General features: G+C 42.3%; 1 protein-coding gene across 1 annotated transcript in view; it reads right to left on the reverse strand.

Moving 5' to 3' along the window:
* Positions 1-541: 541 nt before the first annotated feature.
* Positions 542-20,640, reverse strand: part of foxp4 (forkhead box P4) — a 92,896-nt gene continuing 72,797 nt past the window's right edge. Inside the window, exons 9-18 of the mRNA XM_086291991.1 lie at positions 19,770-19,868; positions 16,143-16,230; positions 14,911-14,994; positions 12,604-12,829; positions 12,230-12,306; positions 12,044-12,145; positions 8,853-8,974; positions 8,150-8,216; positions 6,918-7,090; positions 542-6,303 (exon numbers count right to left, since the gene is read on the reverse strand). Coding sequence (XP_086148117.1) covers positions 6,153-6,303; positions 6,918-7,090; positions 8,150-8,216; positions 8,853-8,974; positions 12,044-12,145; positions 12,230-12,306; positions 12,604-12,829; positions 14,911-14,994; positions 16,143-16,230; positions 19,770-19,868 — 1,189 coding nt within the window. The 3' untranslated portion in view covers positions 542-6,152. The remainder of the gene's footprint in view (positions 6,304-6,917; positions 7,091-8,149; positions 8,217-8,852; positions 8,975-12,043; positions 12,146-12,229; positions 12,307-12,603; positions 12,830-14,910; positions 14,995-16,142; positions 16,231-19,769; positions 19,869-20,640) is intronic.

Below are 20,640 nucleotides of genomic sequence, written 5' to 3' on the forward strand. Positions count from 1 at the left end.
CAAAGACATTAATTTTCTTCATAAAGACACTAAAATAAAACCTGCCAATCGCAAAGGATTAATATGGAAGTGGCAACACGGCACTCATCTCAATTGAGAGGATCTTGATTGTATTTCAGACGGATAAGATCAGTTTTGAAAAAATGTTTTCATGCAAATATACAGTATAAGAGCTTTCATGTGTGTGTTTGCGTGTGCAGGGTAAACAGTAGAAGAAACTCCATTACATAGTTCAATATTAGTAAAAAAGTTTGGCCAGTTTCTGATCAAATCTGTAGACTTATCTTTTTATGTATAAATCTATCAGTTAGATTTAGCTTGTTTAAATAGTTGGATGTTTTTTTTAAATAAAACATCTGTTATCAGCCTTTCAGCAGTGATGATTTGGTTCAGTTAAACCCTGAGAGACCGAAGAGGTGCCCAACTAACCCATAACATTTCCGATCTAACTCTTATGCATCATCCATACTGTCCAGCCCATCGATATTTTAAGATAACTCAACAGCACTAGAGAAGAAACAAGGATGCAGAATAGGACATTGTAATAAGTATTTTATTGCATTTTATAATGCCATTGTCAATAATTAGTACAGATTACATGCAACTAGACCTACTGTACAGTTTTTTATTGTCTGCATGGACAGACACAAGAAGATTCAGGTTACAAATACACAGATATATGTGTGTGTTTTATACAGCATGAAGGAAAGGGCAGTGACTGGCATTACATGGCTACCCGGGGTGGAGGGTCAGAGGTCTGGGCTCCACTGTCTGTCTAAAGCCACCATCCAGTCCCTGTTCCCACCTCTTCCTCGGGTCACACTTTCAAATAACAAGAAACATTAAAACAAATAAAACAAATAAAACAAAAACAAAGGATAAAGAGAGGTAAACAGGTAAACTGAACTAAGAAACAATACAAAGAGTCACTGCTGAAAATGTACACACATTCCTAAGGTTTAACCAGAGGAGAGCTGAAGTGGTAGTTCCATCAGATTCTGGCTGTCTACTTGATAATACCGTCAGGCAAATGCTCCACTTTGAAAGTCCCTTCCCCTTCGTATGACACCTCAGAACTGTCCAATCACACATTACGATTTGATCTCCCCATGTCCTTTGAGCTAGTCACCAGTCAACCGGATGTGGGCTGCTCCTACAACACCATTACGTGGATGTATGCGAGATAACAGCTATCAGTAAAGGTGATCAGTGAAGTCGATGGAGAGTTTTGGAAGTAGCTTGGTCTTTGTTTGGTTAAAGTTGTGGCATTGGTTTGGTTACAGTTTGGTTAGAGTTCAAGAGTTTGGACTAAGCAATGTTTTGCTTGCAATGCCTTTGGTAGTCAGAGGATGAGCTGCATCTCTGAGAGTCATTCCACATTTTGGTATTGAGACTGCGCAAGAGGACGAGTATCAAAAATGCAACAGTGTCAGTCTTTGATCTGCCTTTGTGGGACTGGGAGATGAGGTTTCTGGCTGGTCACCACCTGCCAGGTGTTTGACTCAGTGACACCCCCACGGCACCTGCAGATGATTGACAGCTCTGCGGGTCGGAGTTCAACACAGGAATGACAGGGGTCAGGGGTCAGAGGGAGGGGGTCAAGGGGAGTAGGGACACATATTGGCACCTGAAAGGACCAACAGCAATACCTTTCTAGAGCTCCGCAGTTTTTAAAGCAAGAGAGGGGCTACATATTCGTAAATTTTTTTTCCTCTTTCTCTTTTTCTTTTCAGAGGTTTTGGTCCTGTCTTTGCGGAAAAAAAGTCCTTCTGAGGTATCAATACATAATGAAGAAACTTTTTAGTTTGTTTTCCATATGTTGTTTTTTTTTCTTTCCTTAAAAATGCATAAATGCAGTACAGAGACAAAAAAGTATCAAAATAGACCTAGCTAAGATAAATATACAAACAGGTGTTACCTAAACCACTGATCTAACTTTAGTTCTTTTCATTTTTTTCTTTTTTTTAAAGAGATAATACATTTTTAAAAAAAAATCAGCGTCCCAGACGTTTTATGAAGAACCGAAAACAAACAAACCTAAAAAACATTGGAAAAAACCCCAAACTATTAAACCAAGATACCTGCAGCACTTAATATGATAAATACATATACTTCTGCATTAGCAGTACAGTATAGGAATCAGAGCTGAAAGCTTTACAATAGCTAAACAGGTTCAGGAAAAGAAAAAGAAAAGAGAAAGAAATCCCAACAGAGAAAAATCAAAGGACAAAATGGGAAAGAATGCCCTGGAGAGATAAGCCAAGCATCAATATACAAGAATACATCATGTTATGCCAAGGTGGAGAAAGAACAGAAGTGTTACATGGTGACCTGTGAACAATCTACATCTTTATAAAACAGCTTTGTTTACAGGTGTACCTTAAAGCACAAGTCAGAGATCATCTATGTACTGTATGCAGCAGTTCCTCTTAGTTTGGATATTACTAGTAGTGATGTGTTAGTCCTCTCAGTGTCTCTGTGAGTGTTTTGGTGAAAGGGGGTGCTGCAGTGTTGTGGGTCTTTGGATATCTGGATGGTCAGAGCCTCCGTTTGCACTAACCCCTAGCCCTGTTTCTACACTTCTATTATACCCCTCTGTGTGTGCATGTGTGTGTCTATTTGTGTGTGTGGCACTAATATATTCAGCCCATCACTACATCTGACAGCCAGCTCCCTGCAACAACACGCAGCCATTAATGACCAGCTTCTCATTGGCCGAGAGCTGCGCCTGATGATGAATATGCACACGTACAGTCAAAGCACACAGTTGAGAGGCTGTTCACATAGCTCGATGCTAATCGGGTACAGGAGTATGGTCAGTTTGAAGCAGCTGATAGAAAACTGTTCATAGATAATGAGCACTTTACAGCACATTTGGAGACGTAGAGAGTGCTTCAGATGTGGTTTAAGGAGAGGTAGTCATTTTTAAATCTATGGAAAGTGAAACGCCTCTATGTTTTATTTTGTTTTTTTGGGCTCAAGCAGATGTATTAGGGAGTCCAGATCACCAAATACTTTTTTTGTTGCCACTTTTAAAGTAAGCGTTAAAACAATTTTGGCTTTTTTTTAAAATCATCATTGAGGATGAATGGAGAAAACAATGTTTAAGAGATTTCAGTCTCCCGTTGGCTATGTGTTGAACTGTTTTGAAAAGGAGGTAGTGTTATTTTTGGTTTTTAATCTCACTTCAAGATTTCTGTCTGCCACTTTGTACTTTGTAATAAATCAGTCTCTAATGTGACAGGAAACAGTCCTGTGTGAACGCAAACTCGTCGGAAATGTGATTTTTTTTTTCGTTAAATAACAAAACCCATCTGAAGTGCAAGAGATAGTTTGACATAATAATAATAATAATAAAAACAAAACATTAAAATAGGAACCAATCTTTAAAATTACTTAACGTCCCTTGGTTGTTTTCCTCTTACATTGGTATATTTTTGCTGTTTTCCATTGTTCCCTCTTTATTGTATAATCAATAGATATTTGGAATAACTCCTCCCTGCCCAAAGATATCACTTTTTTTTAAAGCAGATTACAGTACACAACTTCTTCCTGTGAATGCTGAACATTTATGTGTAAAGAGCTTTCTCTTATGGATTTAAAACTTCAACAGTATCAATATAAAGTACCTATATAACAGCAGCTGTTTCAAAGATTTTTTTTCCATTTCACCTTTTGTTTTAAATCTCAGACAGAAAGGTAATTGTTGTGTTCAAATGCCTTGTGAGTGTTTATATTATTTTTTATTTTTAGGCCTGCTCACACTGTAGTCGGGCCACTCCCAGGATTGTGTTTGGAACACAGCTGAGCCTGAGTATGAGAGAGAGAGAGAGAGAGACGGGGCTTCATCTCTAAGTGCTTTTCTCTTTCTTCTGTGTTTCTGAGGAACTGTGCGAGGTTTGTTAATACTAGTTTTTGGCCTCATAAGTAATGTGGGTCATTCCTAACTGTCTCCAAATTGTAGTTTGCTTTACACACTTTGGTTTTTGGAATGGTCAGCACTGTAAGTCAGGTATAATTTTTCAACACAATAGTTATATGAATACAACAATAAGAATTCAAACTCCTGGTTTGTTGACTTTTGGACAGTTCTTAAAAAAATTAAATAAAAGAATTAAAAAAAAAAAACAAAGGGAAAAATGAACTACAGGGTTTTTGGTTTTCTACATATTTCTTTGGTTACCTGTAACAAAAATAAAAACGGGAATAGGCAGATAATAGATTCAAAATAAATGTTAAATTTGGTATGGCACTGTAGAGAACAGTAATGCTTTTCTGCTAATGGAAACAAAGAAATCTCACGTGCTATTCCTTTAACATAAACTCACACAGTGAATTGCAGCTAGCTTCTACACAGTAACTATTACAACCACAGAGCTTTGAATCGAAGCTGAGCAGAGTTGCCACATTTGGTGTCCCCCAGAAAGAATCCCCCCTTATTTCTTTAACGATTTGGACACAGTTCCAGGCAGAACCTCTGTGGGATGAGGTATTCTCTGACTGCAATAATAATATATCTATATATAGTTTTAAAGCATCATGGATATTTCCCAACTAAATACACAACCAAAAACAAGTGAGTGAGAGATAATTAGAAGAAGAAAAAAAAAGATTCAGCTGTTAAATAATCTGTCTGGACAACGGCAACTTTAAGTGCTATCTCCCAATTTCTTGCCTGCTACGCTGGGGACAGAAAGGGAAAGGGGCGGGATTAAAGGATCAGGTAAATTGGGACAATACTGAGCTTTTTTTTGTGTTTTTTGTTTTTTGCCAATACTCATTTGGAATGGTGTGAACAACCAGAGTAAACTAAACAACTTACAATACAAAAAACATAAACAGCATCCATAGAAAAGGTACGTCAAAACGCCACCTTGGAAATATTGATCCTCAAAAATAAACAATGATAACAACAACAAATTTAAAAAAAAAGGAAATGACAAAAAGCTACCACACATTTTTTTTTCTTGTTATATTCCATAATCATGAACAGTTTCATTTTTTTTTTAGTCACAATATTCTGGTAGACACTTTCTCCATCGTTTCTTACAGATTCCCCTCTTTTTTCTTCTCTTTCTCAAACGTGTTCCGTGCACATCACTCCATCTGCAGATGGACGAGAGAAGAAGAACAGCACCAAACGGTCCTATTCCTGCAGTCTTCTGGGGGTGGGGATGTGGAATGGGAGAGGATGCAGGAGGGGCAGGGATGTGTGTTCTTTTTTCCCCACATAGAATCAAAGAGTTTTAAAGAAGTCCCTCACTAAGTGTCTTGCTGCTGGCAGAAGTTTGGGCAGGGACCAGGGCCGGTCACACGCAGATGTGGATGCGGGTGCCTGCTCTGCAGAAGTGTTAAAGTACTGTTGGAGGTAATCTTTGTAAGTATTCTTCCTTCCTCCTCATCGAGAAGCCCAACAGTTTTAGTCTAATCGGATCAAAGGAAATGGAAAAAGCAAGTGACTGGACTAGGGCGAAGAAGGAGAGGTATACTGCACAGCCCCTGATGACCGCTCCCATCTATATACACATGATCCTCTGCGTGTGTGTGTGTGTGTACGTGTGTGTTCTTTCTAACACACACATCTAGGTGTCCTCTCAACTGACGTAGAGATAAAATGGCTAGCCAGGCAGCCCAAGACAACAGAGAGGAGTGTGTATGCAGGGTGGTAGGCCGAGGAGGAGAGAGTGTGTGTGCGCGCGCGTGTTTGTGTCTATGTCCACTCCTCTAGAGGTTCTCTACATAGAGGGCAATTTTTCCAGGGAGAATGACAAGACATGGTGTGACAAGTGAATGAGTGTGTGTGCGTGTTTGCGTGAGTGTGTATGCATTAAGTGGTGTCATACCTTTGAGCCAAGTGTTGAGAAAGCAACACATGGAGGTAAAGCAGTGCTCCACAGTCTTATTTTTGTGTCTGAAAGTAACGAAGGTCATCTAACCCTGTTGTTTTTTTTTGTTGTTTTTTTGAAGTTACTCAATGTCATCCTTAGTTGCTTGAATTTTCTTAAAAACAAAAGAACATTCTCTTATTTTTCTCTCTTATCTGTTTTCTCATAAGTGTACTGTTGGTAATTTTTTTCCTCTTCACACGGGCAAGAAGGGCTCGGGGATTGGTCTCAAAAAGTCCCGCCCCTCCGGCTTGTCTGAGATCTGTCCTACTCCAGCTCCTCTGTGGGAAGATCCTCCTCCAGGTCACGCTCATCGCTTGGCAATGGCAGGCTGTGTGTGACACCAGCCAGGAGCGATACTGACCGGCTGTCCTCCTCCACCACTTCAGTGGGCTCTTCCTTCACATGCACTGGGTGGCTGGAAGAGAGAGCGGAAGAACAAATCATCAGATGCTGTCTTTCAGACTTTTTAAGTTTTTGAAATGCTGAAAAGAAGAAAAAATAATCTTTAAATATGCCACAAGGATTTCCTGTTTCCAGAAGTCTTGCCATGGTTTACGATAGCTTCTGGTTGCATTTATACAATTTTATTTAATGAGCTGCAATATTCCTGATACAACAACTTGCACACATTAGCACTGGGAAATGGGATATTTTGTTGCTGCTGGCTGATGTATCCTGTAAAATGTAACCAGTAGATTAGTTACTTCTGTGATTGAGGTCTCGGGAAATTTGCTTAGGTTATAATAGAACTTAAACTCTTCAGTGACACCTGTTCATTTACTTAAAGTCTACTTTTTACTTAAACCCAGGGGAAAAGGTTCTCTTTAATATTGCCACTTTAAAAAAATTTTTTTTTATAATTTTAAAATTTAGGCATCTACATAAAGCTCTCCCACACTAAACCAAAAATATATCTGTGTCGATACGCTTAGCATATGGACATAATATTATGGGCATCCTGTTTTTCCTGGCAGCACCTGTATGTTCTGCATGTGGGAGTTTACACGTGCGCCTTTATGTACCACATACCTGTACTGTTGAGGGCTGAGCGTGGGGCTGCAACTGCCATTGCTGTTGACCTGCTCCACAGTGGAGCTGACATCATCGTGGCCCACATGCAGCATGTTGAGGCTGTGCGCAGACTGAGGGGTCACCAGGGATGGGCTGTTCAGCAGGGACAGACTGCTTTCTGCCAGAGCCGCCTGGAAACAAGCGAGCCGTGTGGTCACTTTAAATATACAAGTTATCATGTTTGGAGAAAAAATATGTGGAGTTATAAAAGAAATGTGACAAATAGAAACATCTCTACTGATATATTTAATCTTTAATGATATTAGAGTGTTTTTATAAACCGAGCTGACATGGAGGTCTGCCTAAAATATGTAATTGGATGATAAGGAAGATTTTCCTTTCTGTACCTCTTAAAGCTCTTCTATACAGAGTGCCAGTGAGCACGACAAACCACTAGGGGGCACTTACATACAGTGCTTTCCATATCAAGGTCTGTGCTTTTACATTTAAGTCCCTGTCATAAGTGCGTGTGTGTGTTGACACAAAAGTCTCAGCAGTGTTGTTAAGAGAGACTGAGCTACAACCTCAATCTAAACACACACCGCGCAGCTTCCGCATCTGCAGGAGAGAGAATAGAACTAAAGAGAGCTGCCTCGGCCGCTATTCTAAATCCAGATGTTTGAAGACACAGGTTGGGGCCCTGCTTGGTATACTTACCCCACCTTCCCCTCTCACCAGAAGAAGGGGGGAAAAAAGACAAAAGGAATTCTCAGTGGCTCAGAGGTGAGTTTTCTAGGGCAGGCGATAATTTTATGCAGTAACCTTAATTGACAACTACTTGCTGCTATAAATCATCTCGGTCTCCAAAACTGCACATGCGCATATGTGTGTGTGTCTGTGTGTGTGTGCATTTTTGATTTGTACATCTGCACTAAAACAAGGAGAAGAGGTGGGTCCGGTGTGTGTTTGCATACTTGTGGCGCGCACGCGGTGATGAAGGTGGCGCGTGTGTGAAAAAGCGAGGTGGGAGGTGAGACTGTGTGTTAATGTGGGAGGAAGAAGAGGGGAGGTGGTGTGAACGTCGTTAGGGAATTGGCTAATTATAAGAGGGAATTGATATTAGTGTCCTTGATTATGACTGGCTACTAGGTGTGTGTGTGTGTGTGTGAGTGTGTGTGAAAGAGAGAGTGAAAGGTGGAGACAGAAAAAGAGATTGAGAGAAGTGGGGTGGTAGGGGGAAGGAGCCTTACCTGGTAGCTGGCATTTAGGGATCCAAAGCCGAGTCCTGAAATCATGTTTTTCACCAGAGTGGGACTTCTACAAATAAAGCGCGCGCGCGCGCGCACGCACACACACACACACACACACACACACACACACACACACACACACACACACACACACACACACAAGCACAAACAAGGAGAAAAAGGAGGTTGAGGATCACAGATTGCATACACATGTGAGAAAGATGTCACATCACCAAAAGCGTTGCAACAAATTCCACAAATATGTTTGTTACTGAAATATCCACAGACTGTAAACAGACGCTAAAAACATGCACATGAAAGTCTCTGATATCTGGTGTGCAGGTGTGTGTGCATAATTATCCCTGGATTCTCTGGTGGTTGGAAAGAACATCTGTTTACACGCGCTAACAAGGTTTTTTCCTGTCTTGCATCTCACACAGCTGCTTACTAATGGAGTCGACAAACAGGGAAAAACGCACACACACACACAGTATGTACATTAATGGCCAGCAGCCCCTACTTTGTTTTTACTTGATTCCCGAGTTGGCCTCTCGGTAATAATAGTGGGTCCATTTAAGCAATCATAGTGCCAGCACCGATAAGCTCACACTCACATCAGCCTCAACCGTGCATCAAGAAAGCAAACGTGCGTGCGCATGTGACAGCGTGTTCACTTGACTCTGTGTATGTGTGTGGTGCTTACCCGGTCATCTTTGGTGGTCTCCTCTTTTGGTATTCAACTTCATCCACAGTCCACACGGCCCCCTTCACATTCTCAACACGAACAAAACACTTGTGCAGACTCAGGTTGTGGCGCACGGCATTCTGAGGAGACGAAGAGTGAAAAGAGGCAAAAAGAGTCACCAAGGATCAATCAGCTACTATTGCATTTTCATTGTTTAATATTTAACTTGACGCTGAGATTTCAGGTTTTATTTTGCTTTAACGTTCCTTGGACTCTCTTTGCAGAAACGATTATTCATTTTTTTTTTAAATTTAGCATTAAAATTAGTCGGCCTCCTTTCTTGCCTCATAAATGTTCCAAAAGGGATGAAGAACCTCATTTTGCATTAATGTACAGGCTTATTGAAATAACTGTAAAACACTTTCTCAACTTATCCCGCAAAGTGATGAATTTAATAAGTACTACTACTGGTTTAGTAGTACTAATGTTTCCTGATGACTGCTGTTAATTTCATAAGATTTCATCCGTGGTCTTCGGTTTTACCTAAAGTGTAATGCAAAAGTTGTAACAGGAAGTGAAAAGCGTAACCACACTTTTCTACCCTTGCACTAAGTCTGTCACCCAGTTGGAGGCAAGAATACGAGCTTTCCATCAAAAGTTAATAAGTAATGCGACTTTAAGGATAGGAGCAGCAACTTCTTCAGCCATCACTTTGCACCTCAATGTAGCTCCCTGTGCAGCGCTAACACAAGGCAGCGGTTCTCTAGTACTGTTATTTTATCACAGAATGCTTCTAATCAGTCATCATCAGCACACACACTCTCACAGAAACACACACATCCACAAGCTCTCAGACAGCCAAGCAGGCGGGCACACCGCTATCTTCGTCTCAACCCCCCAGGGACAGGCCTCCCTTTTCATCTGCTATTTGTAGTTTGTTCATGCCCAATTTCATTACCAATTTTAATTCGTCTATAATTAAATCCTGCATATTCTCTCTGACACGCTGTTCTAAGCCGAGAGGGAGGGACAGGCCAGGCATGCATCACTCCTTGCCGTAATTACACACGCAGATACACACATGCGCGCGCACACTCACACACATACAAACACACAGACACGTAATTACACAAGCCATAATCAGTGGAGGAACCCTTTCTCTCCCCCGCATCCCCTCAACCCCCGAGCCGTGATGCTAAGTTTTGTAAATGAGTCTGACCCCAATCTCTGCCCGCCACCCTGACAGCGCAAACACACACACAAGCACACAGACACACTCCAGACGCCAGTGCTATTGCAGTGCGATTTGCATTCGTCTCCGTGATGAAAGCCTAATTCTCCCAGTTAAAACATTAGCAGTCATTTACAGTGGGTCACACATGTGCCACTCATCTCCACTCCCTTCGGCTGGGAGAAGTGTGTGCGTGTGTGTGTGTGTGTGTGTGTGTGTGTGTGTGTGTGTGTGGGGGGGGGGGGGGGGGGGGTTTTGAAATTTTGGAAGAAAGATCCAATTGTGTACCTCACAAATGAGAGAAAATAAGCATTGAAGGTTCACAGATGTTAATCCGAGTCCTATTGCTATTATATTGCTAATATTTGAACACGTTGATGTTTCTGACTTGATGCATTCAGGGCCAGGCTACCTGCATGTGATGCTACATAAAGTAGATGTAGTGAACAAACAAGCAAGTGCCAGTACAGCCTCTAATTTGGCCCTGATTGCATTTCTTCAACATAAATTTCATTTTTTAAATTTAATAATAAAAGAAAAACACCTACAAAAAAAAGATTATTACTATGAGAACCTACATTAAAAAATAACAGACCCCAGCCCATCGTGCAGCACCTTGAAAAAACACTTAGCACTCATTTCCTCTCTTCTCTCAATCATCTTTTTCTTTCTCTCTCCCATCTCTTCTTCATTTTCTGCCCCTCTCTTTCTCTGATCAATGACTTCCACTCCCTGACACCGCTGCTCTGCTCATGAAATATAACGGCTTATTAAAGGACATATATCTCTACGGCCCCATTTGACTCACTGGGCTGCTATATAAATACATAAGGCCATGCAGAGCTATATTTAAAGGTCTTCTAGGCCAGCGGCACAGGAAGCAGACGCCAGACATTAATAGTTAAAATTCATAAAAGTCAGATGAGGAGGTAAAGATATTCCTGGCTAGCCTGTGTTAACCATTTGCACAACTCTCCCTCTGTCTTCATCTCATTCTTCCCTCCTTGGTTTGGGTTATTAGAAGAAGCCCGGGGTCGTCCCCTTCTCACTCCTTCGCTCCTTTCCTCACATTCCCTCTTTCTGACACCCAAATTAGTGTGAGGTTTCAGTAAAAATGGGTCACCTACAATGGTGAGATCAGGCCAGGTGTGTGTCTGTGTGTGTGTATTAGAGAGAAGGATGAAGAGGGAGAAATGGGCAATATAGTGTGCGATCATGAGCAGTGTGTGTTAGCTCTGTATGTGTTTCTCTGTAATGAGGCTGCATAACAGCTAGAAGTGTCTTTGCTTGACTAAGTGGGGTCGACACTCCATGTGCCGCGTTGCAGGTGAGAAAATTGTTTAGTCCTAAGAAGGAGAGAGAGGGAGCGATAAAGAAAGAGGAATGGAAAGCGTGAAAGAAAGAGAGCAGAGGAAAACTGTCTCATAAAGGACAGAAACAGCCAATAACTGTCAAATCAGTCATATTGGTGGGTGCTGAGCAAAGTCAGCCTAAGAATCTGCGTATGCAGGGGTGTTCAGACCGTGACTGTTATTGTACTCGTATCACTACGTAAGTGTTCAGGTTAGGCCTTTAAACTGACACAGTTGACTGCAAAGTACAGTCATTTTTTTCAGTGTTTCAAATACATCTAATAAGTTTGCATCTTCTTGGGTTAGGGGCTTCAGCAGAGAGCACAGACGAAATTTACATGTGCAATAATCAGCTTTAAACCCAGCCCAGTTGTTGTTTTAGCCAAAATATTATGCTGAATTCCAGACTTTCATTTACTAGATATGGCCCAGCTTGTTTTGCTCTATCATCTAAACAGCTCTAAACTAGTTTGTTAATTGGCTCGTTTTACTTCTGCTCTCGTTTATTTTAGATTCACTGAATACCGTGTTGTACCAAAACCAGAGATTAGTATAACTGCAATACGGAGGGGATTCAAAAGCCATACAAATGGGAAAGTGCAAAGGCGCATGCGGTGTGCCTTTACCTTCCACGTGGCTGTGTTTCTCCTGAAATAGGCAAACTTCCGTGTAAACCAATTGTAAATCTCGTTGAGAGTCAACTGTCTGTCTGGGGACTCCAAAATGGCCTAAAAGAAAGGAGAAATGGAACAAAAAGGTTAGAGGAGGACACAGACGGAGAGATGCTGATAAGAATCATTAGAGAGACTCACATGACGTATAAGAGAGGCGTAGGTAAAGGGAGGCCTGACATCAGCATTCTTGTAGAACTCACAGTTCTGGGCGAGCTCTGAAAGACAGAAGACATTTCAAATGAGCTCATGTGAGCTTATGCAGAGTTTCTGAACTAATAAAACTAACACTATAATATTTTTCAGGTACATGAAATCACTGAGATGCGAGGAAATGCCCTCTTTTTTGGCTTTGGCAAAATAAAATGCAAAAATATATAAATGTAAAGCAGCAGTCAACACCTCAGGTCTTTCTGGACTCCAGAAAGACTATGTTGCATCACTAACAAGTAATGGTATTCTCAGTAAAGTACTGTGAGCATCAGGCGATGGTGAAGATGGATATTTCAGTCTACCTGAGGCGATCGGGGTGCAGTACTTGTCGGAGTTGCGCCTGCGTATGGGCCCAACAGCGTGCGTGTGTGAGTGGGAGTGTGTGTGCAGGCTGGAGGAGCTGATGACTGAAGGCCCCTGGCGCAGTGGGGTGATGGGGGTGGCAGCCGAGGTGGGGGGGTGGGGAAGACCCTCTGGGTAGGCCTCGCTATCCCGCTTTAAGAGAGAGCCGCTGGAAGCCAGGTTCAGCTAGAAAACGATACACACAGAACGGGCAAATTGTTTCAAAGCACAAAAAAAGAGAAAAAGATCCTTTTCATGGTCCTTTCCATGAAGACTGTTATTTAGGTTGGGCTTATAAAACTTCATTGTCTAACTTTATTGTTTATGTACTTAGTGTGTTGAACTTTTTAGTTCTGGAACGTCAAATAGGTTTTCTATTTAATTAAGGCGGACCTTATGTTTACCTTAACCCTTTGTCATCTGTCAAGGTCTGGAGCTGGTTACAAAGAAAGATTATCTTTCTTTCTTTAAAATCATGGCAAGGAGGAGGTGAAAAGACGCCTCACCTCAGGCATTTCACCCAGAAAATTCATAATGTTTCAGCTCAGAAGCGGAATACTATTATTAAGTTCCCCTGCTATGCTGTACATAGAGGACAGAAATGCAAACACACACACCGGCAGGCCCACTTCCTTCCTGATGACTGAAAATTATACCAACCATTAATTTGACATTATTTAACCTATCATAATAGGCTGCTTTATTCAGGGGCCACTACTAATGTTAACTCATAAGAAAAGAAAGGCCTTCAACACTCCCTGTGAAAATGTGGTCCTATCATTTGTGCAGAACCGCACACACTCATACACACTTGAGCGCTTGAACACACATGTATACTTATACACACACTGCACTGGCTGCAATTAACCCTGAGCTTACAAAAACAAAACCACACGACAGCATGTTTTTAAGAAGGGAACACACACATGCGCTTTGCGGTGGCGAAGTCTTCACGGCCCAATTCGGCCCAATTAGGCAGAGCCTTGCACAGATACACACTTGAACGCACACGCGCACACACACACACACACACACACACACACACACACACACACACACACACACACACACACACACACAGAACCACTACATCCAGTCTCTCTGGGAGAGCTGTTGTAAGGCTGCTAGTTTAGGACTAATTAAAACCACTAAGTGTGTGTGCATGTGTGTGTTGTCTAGATGTATGCAAAATGTGTTGAATCGCCTCCTCTTTACTCTGCCCCCTCTCTGTACCATTTAAGCTGACTGGAGAGGGCGGGGCTGTTTAACAGGTACTTCATTAAAGCTGCAACCCTGCCCCATCACCACGGCAACAGTCGAACACTGTTAATTGAGGCCAAGCTTTGTTTCCATTCCTGATGCTCCTCCTCTGCCCCTCCTTCTCCAATCCCTGACCCTGAGGCTCTTCTCCAGTGGTGACAGAACACGCCTCTTCCTGATTTCCCATTAGATGAAAATGGCAGCTGATCCCCCTGCGATCAACACATCATCCAGGCAGGCGCACAAGTACGCGCGAGCACACACGCACACACGCACACACATTGCCACTCGGCTGCACCCATTTATATCCTCAAATTAAGACACTCTACCTCTAATTGACAATTAATTTCAACATCTTCATATTTTAATAAGACTCCTCGTCAATCTGAATAATGAAATATTCATTAGATACCTAATAACAACCTCGCCAACCAGTGTGGACACACACAGACGCACGCGCCATGTCAAATTTCTATCCTATGTTGTTGGCACACACTGACAATATTGTGAGAGGCTGTTTTAACTGCTCTCTCTCATAGACAGGCTGGGAAATCTTAATTCTCAAATGCAGGATTTGTTTAGAAAAATGAAAGGAAACTCTGACACAGTTTGAATGTGGGGATTTGTTGCAATCTCTAACTTTGCATGTGGAATTAAAACATTGTGAAAGCCTACTCTTCTGGGAAATTCGATGCACTGTATCATTGCAAGTTAAAGACAGAGAAAAGGAGAGTGAGGAAAGAGATGAAAAAAGTGTGGAAATGTGTAGCAAAGTATAAGGAAAATTAAAAAGTAGGCCTTTATGATTCATGAAAAACACATTAACTCTCATTGGTCAATAGGGGGCGTCGATACCAAACTGAACAGTAACAGAGGAAGGTTACTGTACCCAGAAGGGTAGAAATAAAGAAAGTGAGCTATTAAAAGAAGATTGTGGGTGAATAAGAAGGAAGAGCGTTAGGTTTGGGGTCACATGTCATGTGACTGGACTTTGGGTGTGTACTCACAGGTTGGTTAAAAGGCTTTGGCTCTGAGGGGCGCATATGCAGGTGGGTCATCATGGCCTGGAGTCGCTCGCTCTCTTTCGCCAGCTGAAAGACACGAGCGTGGACAGGATTACTTTGATATACATTTAATTTCACAACCCTTTCATTTATAGTGTGGTATTGGCACATCCTACAATTCCAAAACCGGTCAAGCACCACGAAGAACATGAGCGTGAGCCACCTCAGCACCAGGCACCCTCTCGGACGCTCACACGAGTCTGCAGACACAACTGTCCTCATTTGACTTTGATAACCGCTGTTTAAAGGGTGATGTTACAGTCTGAGCTGAATCCCGTGTGTGTGTGTTTGTGCTGGAGTAGCAGCGTACACAAGTGTCGCCTCTAGAAAAACAAAAAAACGGATCCACGCCAAGGAGAACGCGGCGATGTGTGTCCGAGTGCAAATATGAGAAATTTAAAACACGCTTCACGCATGTGTGTGTGCACCGTGTGCGTGTTCGTGCACGCGAGGGGCAGAGCGGTGGGATGCCGATGAAGTGACATGTTGAAGGAGAGAGAGACGGCTGTCCTGATGTGATGTGACACCAGCTGCCTCTCTGTCACTTTGTGTTCCCTGGTGGTGGCTTCAGGGGCTGAGCTAAACGCTGTTTACCACTACTGCCAAACACAAAAGCTAACCCTAATTCTGGACCCCCCACCCCCCACCAGACACACACAAACACACACAGGGACGTGGCCGCTGTGTTCAGTAAACCGAATGTCCCAATGCGCGCCAAAAGACTCGTCTTTGTATTTGAACTTTGTTTGGAACTTTCTCACATTCGGCGCCGTTTAAGAACAGCATTTCACTTCTCGTTATTTTGCTTCTGCGGGACCATTCAGATGTTTCAAGAGGGTTTGCGTGCATGAACCACTCTGAGAACAAGAGACTCCTTGCAGCCTGGCCCTCCACTCTCTAGCTTCTGTCTCACTCTCTCTTTTCTTTTCCTTTTTCTTTTCTCTTCCCTCCCTCCTCCCCTCCTCTCAGCCTCACTCTCTCTTGCTGGTGACCAGAGAAGCTTTATAATTGGAGCAGCAATGGCAGCTTCCCTGCTGACTGCTCCTTTTAAATTACAAGCTCCACTGCTCTCCATAAACTCTGCCCTGCCTCAGACGAGTTGCGGCCATTGACAGGCTGAAACAGTCTTCATGACTTTGTTTGTGAGCAAACGAAAATGAGGTGTTCTTGCTCACCTGTATCTCCAGCTGCTGAACCACCTGCATCTGGACTCGGCACTGAGCAGTGCTGCGGTCATCTAGGGCATGCTCGTTGTTCAAGTGCCTAGAGGGGATGAGAGAGTATCAGTAATTTACTCATTTTCTGGGAAGTGATTTGATATCTGCTTGCAAATTAAAAAAATTTTTTTAAAGCGCCAAGATCAAAGAGCTGCTAGTCCCCACTCAATTAAGATTTTTAAGTCAATAGGATTATTGTTGAATCAGCTTGCAGGTCCTGGATGATGAAGTAACAAAACTCGGCTCTTTTACATTTATTTAAACTGAGATCTAAGCTGCTTCAGTGCTAGAAAAATAAATCACAATCTTGGAAGTTTATTTTGTCTACTGAAGGACGCGGCAGCTGTATTTTGTGTGTGTGTGTGTGTGTGTGTGTGTGTGTGTGTGTGTGTGTGTGTGTGTGCGTGTATACTTCATTGGTGCTTAGTGAACCATGATCCAAGACAACCACCTGGATATGAGCTCATGTGTTATTGCACAAAGCCTTATCTTAAGACTTTCTGTTAAACTCCTCTCCACATATTAACGCTGGTGTGCATCTGTGTGGTGTGTGTGTATGTGTATCGGAATGGTGGCGCTATTTGTTTCCTCAAATGTGGGAGGACCTGGGACCTTCTGATCTTTCCCAGATCACCCCTCCCTGTCTCCCTTCCACCTTCCCTTTCTCTCTCTCTCTCTCTCTCTCTGCACTGTCATCGCCAAGGTTATTCCCAGGTTGCTGCTGTCTGTGCATGAGATTGCGCGGTCATATATATGTCGTTGTGTGAGGGTAGTTAAGCCAGGCTGACTCATTAGATGTCCTGCTGTGTTAACTTTTAATGTTCATAAAGTCACTTGCTTGTTGTGAAAGTGCGGAAAAGTGCGGAAATGCACGTTTGCACGGCACGTACGGCATTGCGCGTCTAGCAGAAAGTAGAAAGTTGGGCAACATCAGGCGAAGACTAGAAATGAAAGAAAAACAATGATGTCATGGCGGGGCTAATCTAGGCAGATAGATGGCTCAACACAAGTGCACGATAATAATAACAAAAACATGATCTCACCCCTCTCACTCGCTCTCTCTCTCCCTGTCCGTCACTTATACTTTTGTCGACTCTCCCCTTCCCACTCCTCTTCCCCCGCAACTCCCCAAATGCCTATGATTCACACTCATTCCAACTGAATCTGCCCCCCAAACCCTCCCCTCTCTCTATAGCTGGGCCATAAACAGTAGCGGGTTTTTTTTTTCTTTCTCGATGTGTCCCGACAATGAGGCTCTGTTTACTCCTCTGAGTGCAGGCAGACAAGGCTTTAACCCACATTACACCCAGCTCCACCAGCCACAGCCAGAGTATTATACCAGAGGACAGGGAGGAGGAGGGAGGGAGGGAAGGTGGGCAGAGACAAGAGGAGAGAAGAAAGACTTGAAATAGTGAAGTGTCTCCTTCCTCTGTTCTTTTGCTCTACCCTTTTCCCTCCTGGGGCGATGACTAAGGCTCGCTGGAAGGGAGCGCACGGTTAGACTGATGGCACTGTGTGTCGCTGCCTCTATTTTTTCATCTTCCTCCCTCTCTCGCTCTCTCTCTTACATACACACACAAACACACTCTTTCACTCTCCTTCCATCTGCCCTGGGGCTACATGAAATGAGACACCAAACAACAGCTTTCCTCTCCAAACTTTCCCAGCCTGCCTGCTAGCTTTGATCTGACTGTCCGATGCCATCACAATCACTATTCACAGTTCTGTGATGGTGTGTGTGCGTGTGTGTGTGTACGAATACGTATTTCATCACCCAGGCTTATTAATATCTCCACTGTCCAAATAGCTAAGAGTTTCACATAGATAATGAGTGTGAGTTTGTTTAAGGCTTCATTAGAGGCTTGTGAAGCCTTCATTATCAGCCACGGTGCCATGGGGAAGTCCACAGTGCTACGTGTGACAGGAGGTGGTAGGAGAATGTCAAGGCCGAATACTGCATCAGCATCGCACAGTGTATCCAAACTGGTAAATAACAGAGGGAGGAGTGAAAGTTAAGTAGAAGGACGCAGAGCGAAAAGAAGTGAGAGAGGGGTTTCTTGCTCTCACAGAGACCAAAAATCATAAAAGCCTACCAAATTAAAGAATGGCTTACAGACCAATATTTTTAAAGCACATCAGTGATAATTCTACATAGCTAGACCAGTTGTCTGCCTCTACTCAAGCAACAATGTGATGTATAAAAATGCACGTGCAAACATGGAATTATGGAGATGGAGGATTCTGTTCTTCAAGGAAGACAAAGACTCAGAGAAAAACGAAGTGAATCTGTGTACCAACGTGTGTTTGTACATGTATGCATGCATGTGCCTGGGAGCTAATGTGATGTAACATATTGCAACAAATGAATTAGCCAGGAAACGCAGAAGTGATGTGTACGATTGACATGTACATTATTAGCATTATTAGCTTTTCTTTGTTTTGCCTCACCTTTAGTTCATACAGGTAATCTAAATCAGACATTGTGAGTTTTATTGGCTTAAATTTTAAAAAATGGTTGTTTTGTACTGGTGGTAAAAAAAAGAAAGAAAGAACTTTTAATGTTTGAATCAAACCTGAACTTTGGTCGAGGATTGCAGAAATATTTAACGTTTACAGTTTTACAGTTTCATTGCCATTTGAAACTGTAAATAATGCCAACTAATTACTGAACAGACTTTGATTATCTTTAACTGTGTGATTTCTTTTTAACAGAGAATTTGAACGCATCTAGAAATATTACTATTATGACCTCTCCAAGGGAAATATATGCATGTCCCTATAACGAACTCTTTAACAACAACAACAACAACAATCTTTATTTATAGAGCACATTTAAAAGCCTTGGGCATACCAAAGTGCTTTACATAAAACAATAAAAAATAAAACAGTTCACACATAACAGCTGTAAAGGGGATGGAAATGGAAAATGGACAATAACAGAAGTGGGGTCAAAACAGAATCCTTTCCACTTTGACTTTTCTTCTACTTGCACTATTAAATATATACTAGGCATGTGATGTAAGTGGCAATCATAGTACAGCTCAGATTAACAGATATGTCAATCAAATGTAGTGTAGGGTTGTCTGATTTTACGCTGTGGGCCACAATTTGATCTTAAATTCGCCAGACTCCACTTTCTGTCAGTTTAAAGAAGTTAAAGTAAACATTTAATCCCTGAGATACCTTAATAAAAAATTAATACTTTTAAAAGTGTGTCTCGGAAAGAAATTTTATATTTTTCTATTGTACTCTTAGTGGAAAAACCCCCACCCCCGCCCCATATATTTCTTTAGTAGTTTTCTGTCATTTAATCTTTTGTCAGTCACGTATTTGCTTTGGTGTAGTTTGACTGGCCATGGGGGAGGTCATAATAAGTAAGAAAATCTTTAAAACTTATGAAGACACAGTTAAAATTCCAAATTTCCTGCCCTCCTTCACTTGTTCTAACGTCATTCATTGAGCCCAATTTGAGTCTTTGCTGAGCCAATTCTGGCCCCCAGGCCTTCTGTTTGAAACCCCCAGTGCAGTGCAAATATCTTTATTGATTTTTCTGAGTGCTTATTTTTTCAGTGGCTGGTGACTTACTTGATGAACTGTCCTATGTCCTCACACAGTGCTTCACAGCCAGGCCACTTACACTCTCCATGGCCATAGAGGGGATGGGAGCCAGTGTGCTCCTCATGACTGTGGAGAGAAAGACACACACAAACAGAGACAACAGTGACATTATATATTTGTTATCCTCATGAAACAGTAGATAAAGTCAAAGTAAGTGCTTAGAATATTAAGAAGAAAAGCATTAACATGTCACACTTTCACATACATACACATGCAAAAACAAAGAAAACAAAAACCGTGTAGCAGCAATAGCAGCAGCAGCATCAATACAGCCATCTGAGTTTGGTTAGCAGTCATTAGTACAGTTCACGAAGCCAAGTGCAGAGACAGGAGGAACAGAACAGAGTGGGGTCAGTCACAGAAGCCAGGCAAACAGGGGAATTGGTCCAGCAACCTCACATTCTGGAGTCCATGACCTGTGTTTCTGTTCCTGGCGTGTGCTTTGCATGTGTGTGTTGGTTTTGGTGTATGTTCTAATGTTTCAGGAGCTGACACAGAGCCGGCACGGGACCAACCAGCCATGACTGATTGGTGGCGGTTGCCGTCATGTGCTGGTTGTTCTTTTGTGGTGAGCTTATGTGTGTGTTTTTTGAGTGCGTATCTCTTCATATTTATGACAGTGTGTGTATTTATATGTGTGTCTGATGATGAAAGACTAGGCCAGGTTTGGTTTGGACCCAGGGTAAAATAACTGTATCCGTGCATGTGTGTGTGGCAGGTCCAGTAGCAGATGTGGTTCAGACTTGGACCTCTGCCGGCGACTGCTGTCTCCACATATATTTACATGACTGTGTATGTGCGTGTTTGTATGAGTGTGTGCGTGTGCATGTGCGCGTGC

This window comes from Aulonocara sp. 'chitande type north' Nkhata Bay, linkage group LG5, assembly GCF_057382095.1.
Source record: "Aulonocara sp. 'chitande type north' Nkhata Bay isolate Kocher_YH1m ecotype deep benthic linkage group LG5, A_spYH_male_GT1.1, whole genome shotgun sequence".
Classification (NCBI taxonomy): Eukaryota; Metazoa; Chordata; class Actinopteri; order Cichliformes; family Cichlidae; genus Aulonocara; species Aulonocara sp. 'chitande type north' Nkhata Bay.